The 14,631-nt window shown below is 34.4% G+C and overlaps 1 protein-coding gene across 1 annotated transcript in view; it reads right to left on the reverse strand.

The window, feature by feature from the left end:
* Positions 1–9,603: 9,603 nt before the first annotated feature.
* The window catches only part of hpcal4 (hippocalcin like 4), a 43,091-nt gene continuing 38,063 nt past the window's right edge, over positions 9,604–14,631 (reverse strand). The window contains exons 2-4 of the mRNA XM_056479514.1: positions 13,498–13,671; positions 13,136–13,351; positions 9,604–11,655 (exon numbers count right to left, since the gene is read on the reverse strand). Of these exons, the coding sequence (XP_056335489.1) occupies positions 11,458–11,655; positions 13,136–13,351; positions 13,498–13,659 (576 nt within the window). The 5' untranslated portion in view covers positions 13,660–13,671 and the 3' untranslated portion in view covers positions 9,604–11,457. The remainder of the gene's footprint in view (positions 11,656–13,135; positions 13,352–13,497; positions 13,672–14,631) is intronic.

Genomic DNA, 14,631 nt, shown 5'->3' on the forward strand with positions numbered 1-14,631 from the left:
GTGTGGTGGTTTGCGATGTTTTTCAAGCTAAGTGTACTACTTTAGAAATTAAATTAAACAATTCAGGCTTGTAGCCAGCCTAGCGAAAGGGGTGGTTCTTTTATTCTCAAAAAGTGGACGTTTTTGCAGTTTTCGACTCATTTTCTAGTTAATTATTCACATTTTGATGTACCAAAAACATTTCCTAAAGATTTTGAATAAAGAAATATGCTACTTATTTTTAGCCTACTTTGATATTTTCCTAGGGGAAAAATAGCAATCTGTTAAAGTCTTTAATTCAAAAACTGGCCTATTGTCCTTTATTAGGCAAATAACAAACTGTCCAGCACATTAAAGGTTCCTCAGCCTCAGAATTTAGCCATTTGAATAATAAAAATAAATAATAATGTAGAGCTTCATCATTTCTCTAGCTTCTCTTGTAAAAAAAAGTGCATCTAAAAATTCATGGATAATAGCCTAATTAGTATATATATAGGTAATTTTTTTCTTTACTTATTATTTTCTTTACTTATGTAGTTATGTAGTTCTCTTATAACAACGATACAGTGAAAGTTGACTTTACTCGCAGCTGATTCTTCTTGGTCTTAAAGCCTGTTTTGATGGGTTATTTTGATTTATGATGGCATAGCAGTCAAAATGGGACAAATGAGCTCATGTATGGGACAATTTTTGAACCTTTGTCGGGGGTGGGTCTTCACACCTGCATTTATAAAAGGCAGTTACTGCATGCTTATATTGAGAAATTGTGATTACATTGAAATTAAAATAAAAAGGTAGGATTAATTTAAATAGTGGGCAGGGCTATTGTGTAAATCGTTCGGGCCCATGCAGACAACTTGATTAATATTTATAAATCGTATAAGCATTTTACACTGCTGACACTGAATATGCAATCCAGAGGGACAAGATCAAAGATAAGTCATCTTCGACTTGTATTGTTCACAAAAATGTGGTCACTGTTGTTCAGTAGATGAAGACATATCTATATAAATTTTAGCATGTTATTATTATAAACTATTTATCTTTTTTTCACAAGAAACATTTAATGAGAATTGACCTTTATGCTGCCAAATAACATGTCCTGCTAAACATCATTAGAATATTAAGTAAAAAAATTCCATGAAGATATTTAATACATTTTCAACGGAATATTTTAATTAGTAACTTGCATTGCTTAGCACTTAATATACATATCTGACAAAACTCTTGGTGCCTATCCACGTTTTATAAACAACACGAAATAACTTGACTTCTAGTTGATCATTTGGTATTAAAAGTGGCTTATATGAAAGGTAAAGGCCTCTAGATTACGCTTATTTTACCAAAATAAAACATGATCATGCCTTGATTTTTAATTATTTAATTAAGACAGTAAGGTCTGACTTTGCTTAGACAAAAGTCTTGTCACTTAACAGAAATAATGTACAGTATAGAATATAAAGTCATGCTGCAGTGGAAAAAGAATTAATATTGTGTATGACTCCCATGAGCTTGGACGACTGCATTCATACATCTCTGCAATGACTCAAATAACTTATTAAAGTCAATGGCAAAGAAAGTGTTCTTGCAGGACTCTCAGAGTTCATCAAGATTATTTGAATTCATCTTTAATACTTTCTCCTTCATCTTATCCCAGACAAGCTTAATAATGTTCATGTCTGGTGACTGGGCTGGCGCACCTTGACCTTCTTTGCTTTCAGGAACTTTGATTTGGAGGCTGAAGTATGAGAAGGAGCGCTATCCCGCTGAAGAACTTGCCCTTGATACCTCAGGCTGTTGATGTTGCCATCCACTCTGTAGATCTCTAGCACACCCCATACTGAATGTAACCCCAAACCATGATTTTTCCTTCACTAAACTTGACAGATTTTTTTGAGAATCTTGAGTCAATGCAGATTCCAATAGTTCTGCAGTATTTGTGATGATTGGGATGCAATTCAACAGATTATTCATCAGAAAAATCTACCTTCTGCCACTTTTCCAAATGATCAACTAGAAGTCAAGTTATTATTTGTTGCTCTTACAACTGGAAATGATGACAAGACTTCTGTCAGGCAGTGTACTTAGCACTTAATATAATAAAGGTGATTTTCTCAGTCCTTAGATTTTATTTGAGGCCTCAGAATGCAGATTTTCAAATAGCTGTGTCTCAGCCAAATAGTGTCCTATCCTATCTTTACAAACCATACATCTATGAGAAATGTATTTATTCAGATTTCAGCTGAATTCTAAATCTCAATTTCTACAAAAAATACACTTATAACTGGTTTTGTGGTACAATGTTAAATGTCTTAAGCACCACCTGCAGGTTATATGTTCTTTTTGTGTAACATGAATATCTATTTTAATTCTTACAAGCTAGTCAATCAGACCGTACAGTTAGACCCCCACACTGTAAAACCCAACAGTTAACTTTATCAAATGAAATAAGTGACTGAAAGTTAATTCTACTCACTACTTTAACTTAAATGGAGTAAGTTCACAGTACTCGTATAGATTAGTTTTTTAACTCAAATGGTTTGTAGCAATCGGTTTCCTTAAACAGTTTGAGTTGCCTTAACTTACTTGGTTTTACAGTACTCAGTTCTCTTCATTTATTAGGTTTTACTGTGCTCAAATTGCTTCGTTTACTCAAATGCAGTAAGTTCACAGTACACATTAGGTTTAGTTTTTGAACTTAAATAGTTTGTCGCAATCAGTTTCCTCAAATGGTTTGAGTTACCTTAACTTTTTGGGTTTTACAGTGCGTATACTAGACTGAAGTATATTTTTTTCAATAAATTTGGCTTAAAATACCTCCCTTTTATGTTGTTTCTTGTTTACACATGTTCGTTTTTGCTTTATGTTAAAATCTATTTGTTTAGGGAATAGAACAGCAAACAAGTCCAAACATCTGTATAGCTATTCAAATGGTTTGAGGAAACAGATTGCTGCATACACTGTAAAAATGAATCTTGAGGCTTGTAATTTTCATAAAAAAATTGATGTGGTCATTAAAAATAATGGTCATATTTTCTTAATTTTTTTTTCTGGATTTATTATAAAACATTGAGCAGATTTTGCTAATAAAATCAGGAGATAAATTTTACTTATTTTTTAAGCAACCCAGTGCAAATATTAGGCTTAATTTGAGAAACCAATTAAGCTAATAAAATTGAGGAAAGATGGCTTCACGTTTATTTTAAGAAAATTCACTCAATTATGCAGATTTGATTGAGATGTTTGCATTTGAATCTCAACAAGGGCAGTGATCAGACGACATTTTGAAGGAGCAGATCAACAGCGAGCATGTTAAGAGGTAAGCATTAACAGTTTATCATTTTTAATGTCTTCAATAAGCTCTTTCAAAAATGACACATGCTGTTCAAGCTTGTTCGGGAGCCTAGTTTTTGCCATACTATGTACGGTATATAGGGATACACAGGTATTTTAACCACCCATTCCAATTGAAATTGATTTGCTTCTATGTTTATTTTGAATTATATATTGAAATAGAACAAATTATATGCATTGTAATATTTAACAGCAATGACCAGGCAACATTTAAGCGGGGTGAACGAATAACAGGGATCTTGTTGGTTAGCCTAAGCTAGTATGTTAGCTGTATAGCTATTCAATGGGGTTTATGCACAGCTAGTGTTTTTCCATTTTATAAGGTTTTTACAGCATCGATGATGTAATGTAATTAACTGTGTTTATATATAATACTGTATATAAATACTAATATTTGTTTGCTTGTTTTTTTCAGATTAATGAAGAAAATGTTCACAGTATTTTACCACAAAAGAGGAGCAGTTTATGGGTGCCATACAGCAGGCATTTTTTATCATGTTATTTGTGTAGTATTACTATTACCTTATTATTAGGCAATATCACTAATTTCTACACTTTTGTTGCATTAGACCTCACATTAAATCAGAGATGAGACAAGAAAAGTCGTCCTCTGTTGCTGGTGTATTTGTATGGAAAAGAGGACGAGCTCATCCAAGAGTGCAACGTAAGCATCTTAAACTGTTTAAGATATTAATGGTTTTCAAAAAACTGCATTTTATATTTTTTTACAAAAAACTATAAATATAACACAAAAACTACATTGTTGAACGCACTATTCCTTGTATAAATATGGTTTGTTTTTATAAACATATTTCTTTGTACACTAGTATACATTTTGAAAACCCCCTGTCCATTGTAAGTCAAAATACTTGTATGCTAGTGTTAGTCAGCAACGTTTAGTCAAACATTTTAGAGAATTACTGGTCTGACAGAGATACAAAAAAATGGTTTATTTCCTTAATGTATTTTCTTAATGTGTTTTAGTAAGCCTTAAACATTAAAATTTACAATTGCATAATTTCATAATAATAAACTTAATGTTTATTTTACAGTGTGGGAATGCACAGAGAATTGCTGTCTGCCAGAGGGATGACCAACCATGAGGACTTCTGCATTGTCATGAAGAATGAGCGAGTCATGGCTGGCTTGGAAAATTTAGAATTGCTGAACCGAATATTAAGTATTCCCCACATTAAAATCACCCAAATACAAACTTATAATAAGTTTCTGTCACATATTCACTGTTACAACCTTGTGGGGAAATTTCACTGCATTGATTGATTATGTTGGTAATATTTTGAGGTTCAGTTTTTATACTGGTTTTATATGTTGTGCAATTCTGTCAGATTTTGTCTAAAATGAGACTATTCCTACAAAAGAAAGTTGACAGAACGTTTTTTTCCATGACGTGGATAAAAGACTTTTTTCAGAGCTTAACATTGCTGTAAATTTTATATAGAATTGTTTAACATATTGTACCATTTTGTTATCAGTGGAACATGTAATAAAATGATATTTGGCACAAATCCATTGTGTATGTATTTTATTATAAATTTAATATTTTACATTTCACGAATGAGTAATTTTCATTAATAAATATGAGTAAAAGGTGGTCAATTTGCTTAAATTAGAAAAGCACATTCCACTGATAATATTAAAATCTTTATCTATCACTCAAAAAAAACAGGCAATTTTCACATGATTCTTTCAAGTGTTTTTTGCTTGAAAAAATAAGTAAATGGTGATGGATTTGCTTAAATTATAAAAGCACATTCCACTAATAATATTAAAATTTTTGTAATTTTCACATGATTCATTCAAGTGGTTTTTGCTATAAAAAAAGTTTTCAAACTACTTAAAATATTACGTGCAATAGTGTTAGCACTATTTTTAAAGAAAATAGCACATAAGATTTTTTACAGTGTACTGTACCATTTATTCATTTGAGTTCAGTCAACTTAAATAATTTGCCACAATCAGTTTTCTCAAACCATTTGAGCAGCCATATACACTGAAAAAAGTGTTGCGTGCAAAACTGTCGCAAACAATTTATTTGTGTTGTTTAAACAAACAAATTCAATTGAGCAGTGTTTAACTTAATTTGTTTGTTTAAATTCAGCTCAAATAAATTGTTTACAACCATTTAACGTAAAAAAAATGAGTAAATCCAAGGAATCATCTTTGAATAATTTTTTTTCAGTGTAGTTGCTTGGACTTTATTAAATTTAATTAAACTCATACAGATTTGATAACTGAACCTGTTTATGTTAAATGTTTATGTTACCAATACTCTAAATCTTCTCTAAATTTAGAGTAAATGTTTGATAGTATCAACTCAAGTAACATAAGTTTACAGTACTCAAATTATTTGGTTTTAAAAATGTAACGATTTCCCACAATCGGTTTTCTTAAATGGTTTGTTCATTTTCTTAAATGGAATTCATTTTCAACAACTTTGTCATAAGTGAGATGTCACAGGCTTGCCCAAACCACTGGCACGGCGATAACAGCTAGCTTAAAGGTTGAACACATCGATTTGTTGGCAAATTGAATGCAAAAAATGTGTGTCCCTGATGGAAGCTCTGCATTTATTCATTTCTCCCATCAGTTCAGATGTGCTACAGCCCTGCTGCCATGACAACAGCATTTATGATGACATCACCTCCCTGGAGTGACTCACACTGCGCAGGTCTGCATAAAAACTCAACAGCCGTGCAACAGAAAGAGAGAGAGAGAGAGAGAGAAATAAATGAGTTTGTCTGACAGCATTTACCTAATCAGTAAAGACGACAAACAAACACACACAGCCGGAGACCATTCAGTAGACATCCACATATTTAATTCTCTATGTAACAAAAATAATTACACATCTTTGTTCAAGGAGCTTTACGATATTGAAAAAGTGAACAGAAACCAGACATTTAGAAATGCAAAGCACACATACAGTACAGAAAGCATTGTATTGCACGATTGGGCACCATTATTCCCTTTTTAGCATCGTTTGGGGACATAATCTGAAGTCGAATGTGACCAATTTACATACAATTTATTTTCAGGCTGTAATATAAATGTAAATGCAATCAAGTTCAGAATATCATCAGATACCTAAGTGTCTAATTCTATGTTTTATAAAGTCTTTGGCACACAAAATCTCATATTGGACTGTAGCAGTGGCATGTATGGAGTCGATTTAGTGGCTGATCAGCACATTGCACAACATCCAAGACCCATTTTGAACTTCCCATAATCATTACCCATGCCCATTACTGTGTTTATGTAATCTAATCATAGTGATCATTAAATAACCAGAGACGGTCAGTTTGAAAGAGTGCAGACCATACATTGAGTAACTCTTTTACAGTTTTTGAATTGCAGAAACAGTAAAACTTGACTGACACTTGTGGAAAAAGAACAGTACTGTAGCATAATAATAATAATAATAATAATAATAATAATAATAATAATAATAATAATAATAATAATAATAATAATAATAATAATAATAGCCTGGTCAGTACCTGGGATAGAAGACCACATGGGAAAAGTAGCTTTCTGTTGGAAGTGGTGTTGAGGCCAGCAGGGGGTCCTAATGCCCCAGTATAGTGAAGGGGACACTATACTTTCAGTGAGTGCTGTCTTTCGGATGAAATGCTAAACTGATGCCTATAAAAATCCCATTGCAAAATTCCCTCAATCGGCCCTTACCCATCATGGCCTCCCAATCATCCCCATCCACTGAATTGTCTCTATCACAAGCTATGTTTCCATTTACCTATTTTTATGCGCAATTTGGATATGCGCATAAAAAAAACAGTTGATGGAAACTCCATGATGTGCATAAATTTAGAAAATGCACATAAAAAACATATGCTCATAACTGAGTAGGATAAACTTTTCATCCGATAAGAAAAATTGCTGATAAACTACAATGGAAACACTCTTACATAAGAAATTCCAGTATGTGCATTAAAAAAGGTCATGTGATTTTGTTAAAAGAGATCATGGGATGATAAAAATGTGTGCCAATGGATAAACCAGGCTGAGCACACTGTAAAACATCTGAAATGTTGTTTTGGTCGTTCTTAAACGCCTTAACCGTTTCAATATTTGTGTAATTATATTATTAATCACCTCCAGAATCAAGAGCGTCTGTGCTCCGTGTCTGACACCTTCAAACGCCACCGCGTGTTCATTGCATGTCAGGATTGCCTTCTGAGGCGCAAGTCATTAACTAAATGAAAAATGCAATGCAAATTCCGTTTTTACTTTTGACATTTGATGCCAGTTGATCAGGAAGTGACGATTTTGTTCGATTTTACTCGTTGAATCGAAACGCTGCTTTATTCGCACATCGTTTATGTGATATTCCAGTTTTGCGCATAAAGTTAATTCGCATTTTTGAATGAAAACAAAGCTACTGTCCTGTGGCAGCCTTCGCATCATCCAAGTGGATGATGCACACTGGTGGTGGTGTGGAGATTGTGAAGCGCTTAATAATACAATAAACGCACTTTATAAATACACATTACACTACAAAATAATCATAATAACATTTGACTTTCAGAGATTATGTTCTTTTGGAGAATATATTTTAGGGAAAAATATGATAATTTATATCAATATTATTATTTCTGGATGCTTCATAGCATGTTATCACGTTAAAGACTAGTATTGCAATTACATGAACTTTTGAACCACGACAGTACCACTTAATTAAATAGTTTATTACACATATGTATTTTCTTTATTAATAATATTCAGTGATCTTTTTTCTTCGGCTTAGTCCCTTTGTTCTTCAGGGGTCGCCACAGTGGAATGAACCGCCAACTTATCCAGCATGTGTTTTACACAGCGGATGCCCTTCCAACTGCAACCCATTATTGAAAAACACCCACACTCATCAATTCACCTATAGCGCACGTCTTTGGACTGTGGGGAAAACCGAAGAACTCAGAGGAAACCCATGCAAACATGGGGAGAACATGCAAACTCCACACAGAAATGCCAACTGATCCAGCCAAAACTTGAACCAGCGACCTTCTTGCTCTGAGGCGACAGTGCTAACCACTGAGCCACCATGTCACTATTTATTAATTCTAATGTATTTTAAAATAAGTGTACTGCAGAACGTACCTAGAAGCGTTTATGATCAACTAAACAACACTGCTGAAACTTGTATGTGATTTTTAATTCAAACATTTTTGGATAAAGTGTGAAAATTAAAAACATTTGGAACTTTAAAATTGGAATTTAATTACAAATAAAGCTAAAAATATAATCAAGTACTCTGCATGCTTCTTTAGCATATTAGTCAACACATCAAAATAAAATAAACGTATAATTTTAATTTAACAAAAATATTTGCACTTCAAAATCCACTTTAGTGGGCTTCAATTCATTACCATTATATTATCTATAGGTAAAAAAGTAAATATAAGATTTGAAGTACACTATAAGTACACTTCTTTTTTCACAAGGGTGCATTTCAACATAGTATAAGCTGCTTTTGTGACAAAATAAGCAAGAGATTACACATTATGCTCAAAAACAGCAGCAGAGGTGTGTGAATGTGACAGCAAACACACACCACACTGATTTCACAAAAGTACAAGTAGTGTTAAAGGAGTTGTGACAAAATGTGCTGACAGGCAAGAACAGAAACTGCAGTAACTGAAGATGAAAAAAAATCACAAGATATGCTGCAAAGTGGTCTTGAAATATTGCTACAACCTTTCTTATTGAAACAAATAAGTCATTCAGATAAGGCTAAAACATGACTAAACAAATAATCATTGCTTTTGAGTAGCACATTGGTACAGTAGCACATCTTTGACAGTATGTTATGGTTCTGAGGGCTCCTTTTGCTAATAGATTGTATGCAAGTAATAGCTTTCCACTGGACTCTGTGAGAGAATATTATTTACTGGGCCTTATCACGTCTTGAGGGCCCTTAAAAATCACAACATTTGAAGGTCTGATGTCGAAGTTATCATCTTTCACCACAGGGAGGCAGTCTAAAACTAAAGCTGTGTTTGTTTAGTGCAACGGACAGTATTCTCGTGTTAGTATTGCGGCATAGTAACATTTACAAGAAGTACTACACATTCTGCGTCAGGTTTACGTTTGCGTCCACTTATATTACAAGAGTAAAGAAAGGTATTTCGACAATGACGATATTCATACAGTTAAAATCCTCTTTACTGACACCTGCTAAGCTTGTGAAATAAGATGACCGAAAACTAAAGCTCTCCTGACACACGCACACACAAAAAGGCCACACCAGGTAACGACAAAACACAACGGCTTAATACTCCTAGCACTGGCGTGAAGATCATAAGAAAGAATTAATACAAAGGTTGAGGCATTTGTGTTTTCGCGCACTCTCTCTCACACACACGCACACACACACTGCGACTTTCACGCCAGATTACAGTGAAGAGAATACACACGTTTTTAGTTTCCCTCATCCACACGCATAAGTACAGTAGTTTTTGTGTTAGCACACAAGTCGTTGCAGCTGTGTCAGATTATGAAAGCAGTTCTAAGGTAGAGAAACATTTACATGTACATATTAAGCATGTGTATAAGCATTATGTACAAAATGTCATCATGTACATTGTCAGTTCTCTAGCTAACAAAAGCTACTCGTTTTCTGGCTTCACCCTTTTACTCAGCCTTGGCTTTTAAGCTTAATCTCGGCCAATAACATGATTAGAAGATGGATATTGTTAGTGATGGTTATCGTCACACACTGATGTGACAGGATTTATTTATTTATTTTTTTGCTGTAGTGGTTATGCAGTTGTACTGTATATGAAGGCACCCACAAATGTCATAGGACTCCTGAATGCATTTCCACTCTCTAATGTTCTTCCTCAGGCACACTTTGACATTTTCAGTCTGGACAAAAAAATAAATAAGTTGTATATTCTATCATATTTAATAGAGATGCACAGTATGAGCATTTGGCGACCATAATAAGCAGATTATTATGGCTAATAAGCATTTCATATTGACATTTTGTTATGTTTATGATCTCAAAAGTGCTTGAATCATATATTAATTTAAATCTATTTTGTTTGAATTTTAAAAAATACGAAAATGGACGTTTTAAAATTGGTACAGGTGAATTTAGACATAAGAACATATTAATATATGGACCGGAAAATAGTAATGATTGAGATTAAGCTCCTAAAGTCTGTTCACATTAAGAACGGTAACCAACAATAAAGATTTGATGAAAATTAAAATGAATAACACACTCCACACCGAAACAAAAAGCAAAACATTCAACCTGGTGAGTAAAAAAAAACAGTGATCAGATACCAACCTTTGTTAAAGAGCTTGAGCATTTAAAGCGTTAGGCTTATGTACACATAACACATAGCACAACATTGAGCATTGTATGCTAATATAGTCAGCATCATTATAGTTATCTTTACAGTTATCGTTCTTGGTATGAAATGGGCTTTAGTGTTTATATAAAACAAGTGACTGTTAGAGGACAGAAAAGATGATTTGAATGAAAAAATAGAGAGAATTAGCATTAAATATGCACAAAATAGGCTATTATAAAATAATATTAACCAATAAATAATAATAAAAAATAATAAAATAATCAAATGTCGACTGTTAGCCATTATTGTACCAGTATATCGTGCGTCTTTCTCTTTATATATATGTAAGTCAGGCCTAAAAATACTAAAATCCTTTAATCTTTGTTTGATTTTGAACTAATTATAACATGTAAATGTACTAATTATCAAATTGCCCGATTGTATGCTTTAAATCCTAATGGAAAAACTGATCTATCGGCACGAAAGTGACCTTTTTGAGGAAGAAAATGTCTTGTTCTGACTCTCTCTCTAGAGGCTGGAAAGCTGACAGAATGTGTAACAAGTAATAGAGGGTGGAAAAAGACTCTTTCTTGCATTACTTTGACTAATCATTCCAAATTCCCATAATCGTTCCCTTAGATTACTGTGCGGTCTAACTTCTGTTCATCTGTATGTACATGTTCTTTTGTCATCTATGGCCTAAATCTCTCTCTAGAAGTCTGTACATGGCTCTCCACCCCTTCCTACACCCCCCAGCCCTCTTAACTCGTCCTCCTGCTTTCCTTTCTTACTTCTGCATGTCACACTGCAGTAAAAGCACAATGGAAGGGTCGCTTTTGGCCGCTTCTTTGAACTCTTCCAGTGTGATCTCATCATTGTGGTCCTTGTCCATCTTGCTGAAGATTTTGTCCACGCGCTGTTGTGGGGTCAGACCATCCTCGTTCATACGCATCATGATCACTGTGCCGACCATCTTGTAGATTGCCTTTAAACACCAGAATGAATGGAAGAATGGGGTGAACAAATGTTTAAAGCAGACTCATAATTCAGTCTCATTAGATTATAAGTAGACTGTTAGGTTGGGGTTGGGGTTAGGGTTAGTGTAAGTTAACATGTACTTGCAAAGTTTCTTATAGTCAGTTAAATGTTTGTTGAAGGAGTATATCAACAGATATCAAGCAGACAGTCTACTAATAATCAAATGGACCGTTAAAATAAAGTGTTACCGTCTAAAATGTTAATTTCTACATTTTTCTAAACATCTTAAATTCACGGAAGTATTGATTTCTAAGTCTTTAAGTGCTTTGAACCAGGCGTCATTTTTTTGTATGTCAATGTAATAGTTCCTTTAATACAACGTTTTTGTTTATATGATGTTGTTGGTCATGCTGTAAAATCTGAATGGCTAAAATATATTTTAAATATATGAAAAATACACACTCACCGGCCACTTTATTAGGTATACCTTTCCAAGTGCTCGTTAACGCAAATTTCTATAAGCCAATAATATGGCAGCAACTCAATGCATTTAGGCATGTAGACATGGTCAAGAAAATCTGCTGCAGTTCAAACCGAGTATCAGAATGGGGAAGAAAGGTGATTTAAGTGACTTTGAACGTAGCATGGTTGTTGGTGCCAGACGGGCTGGTCTGAGTATTTCAGAAACTGCTGATCTACTAGGGTTTTCATGCACAACCATCTCTAGGGTTTACAGAGAATGGCCCGAAAAAGAGAAAATATCCAATCAGTGGCAGTTCTGTGGGCGTAAATGCCATGTTAATGCTAGAGGTCAGAATGGCCAGACTGGTTTGAGCTGATAGAAAGGCAACAGTAACTCAAATGACCACTCAATACAACTGAGGTATGCAGAAGAGCATCTCTGAATGCACAACATGTCGAACCTTGAGGCGGATGGGCTACAGCAGCAGAAGACCACACCGGGTGCCAATCCAATCAGCTAAGAACAGGAAACTGAAGCTACAATTCGCACAGGCTCACCAAAATCGGACAATAGATGATTGTAAAAAACGTTGCCTGTCAAGAAACGTTTATTTAAGTATGTTCCCTTTTTAGACAATTTAAAAATCAAATATTTTTTGTCAATGCATTTCCTTAGAAAATGATTAGGCAAGTATATTTTAAAAGCTTTTAAATTCATTCAACCATTTTCTTTTCGACTTAGTCCCTTTATTAATCTGGGGTCGCCACAGCGCAATGAACCGCCAACTTATCCAGCATATGTTTAACGCAGCGGATGCCTTTCCAGCTGCAACCCATCGCTGGGAAACACACTCATTCCCACACATACACTACGTACAATTTAGTTTACCAAATTCACCTATACCACATGTCTTTGCCAACTGACTCAGCCATGGCTCGAACCAGCGACCTTCTTGCTGTGAGGCGATCGTGCTACCCACTGCGCTACAGAGTATGTGAAGGATTATCTTGTCTGAACCCCTCACCTCAATGATCTCCAGCATCTCCATGCGTGTGATTTTACCGTCTCCGTCCAGGTCATACATGTTGAAGGCCCAGTTGAGTTTCTGCTCAAAGCTTCCTCTGGAAGTTATGGACAGTGCACAGATGAACTCTCTGAAGTCAATGGTACCATCACCGTTTTTGTCAAATGTCCGAAAGGCATGCTGGGCGAATTTTGAAGCATCTCCGTAAGGGAAAAACTGGTGGAAAAACAGATGATTTATTAGTACACTTTTAGCATAACTAGGATTATTTTTCATTATGCATGTAATTTCTTTGATGCACCTCAGGGTTAACACTGATACAGTGTGTAAAGCATACCTCTGACAGTACAGATGACCCTCACCTTCACATAGAGTTGCTGGAACTCTTCCAGATTGAGGATGCCAGATGGACAGTCCTTCAAGAATCCCTTATACCACTGCTTCAGCTCGGCTTCATTGAACTCTGTACTCTTGGTCAAGTCATCTAGCACCTCGGGAGCCAGCTTGCTGTTGTGTTTCCCCATCTCTAGACCTCACTGCAGACAAGGTGGGCAAAGAGCTATTAAAATACATTTAGGCTTTATAGATTGGCAGCAGCAATTAAAGAGAAAAGTCTTTTGTCAATACTAATGGGAAGGAGCGATGGAATTTAACTGTTGTCAATCACAGTGTTCAGACGAAATCAAATGACATAAAAGAGCACAGTGTAAGATTATGTATTATCATTAAGAAAAACTACCACTCATATGGTCTGATTTAATTAATCTCCCAAATATCCAATTATATTCTTTATAGAAAAACTGATTGTATTGATACAGTATTGAACTTCCACAACATGCATATTATTGACTTCTGTATTAATCAGTGGTGATTTTTTAGGAAGCAAATATTGAGTCAGTATTTTATTAAAATTATATGTCTTTATGTAGTAAAAAAAACTCTAATCTTAAAAATAAAATGGAGCCAAAAACAAACAAACAAAAAAAAAAAAACAGGCTAACCAATACAATAAATGTGAAATAATGTGATAAAAATAACATTTTGAAAAACTAACACTCATCTTTTAATGTCTGGGATAAAATTCCAGGATGTTACTGAAATTCCATAACCCATGAGCCATGTATTAATGTCTGGTTAGGTTGGTTCACATTATTTTACAGGGGAAGATGTAATAAAAGATTTAGAACATGTCTGAAAAGTTTCAGCTCAAAATACATAGATCATTTATTGTACCATGTTGTCAATGCCACTTTTGGGATTGAGGAAAAACCAGTGTTGGGCAAGCTAGACTTGGAAAATGTAGGCAAGATATCAGTTACTCTACTTTAAATGTAGGAAATCTAGCAAGCTAAGCTAAGAGCTACATGGCAAAAGTAGCTTAATACATCCCCCAGCAAGCTTTTTTGTTTTTAAAAGATGTCTAATAGATGTCTAAACATAGTCGTCTTGGCTAAAACAAGGCTAAACTTGTGCTGTCAGCGGAAATCTAATAGACG

The sequence above is a fragment of the Danio aesculapii genome, chromosome 19, assembly GCF_903798145.1.
Source record: "Danio aesculapii chromosome 19, fDanAes4.1, whole genome shotgun sequence".
Classification (NCBI taxonomy): Eukaryota; Metazoa; Chordata; class Actinopteri; order Cypriniformes; family Danionidae; genus Danio; species Danio aesculapii.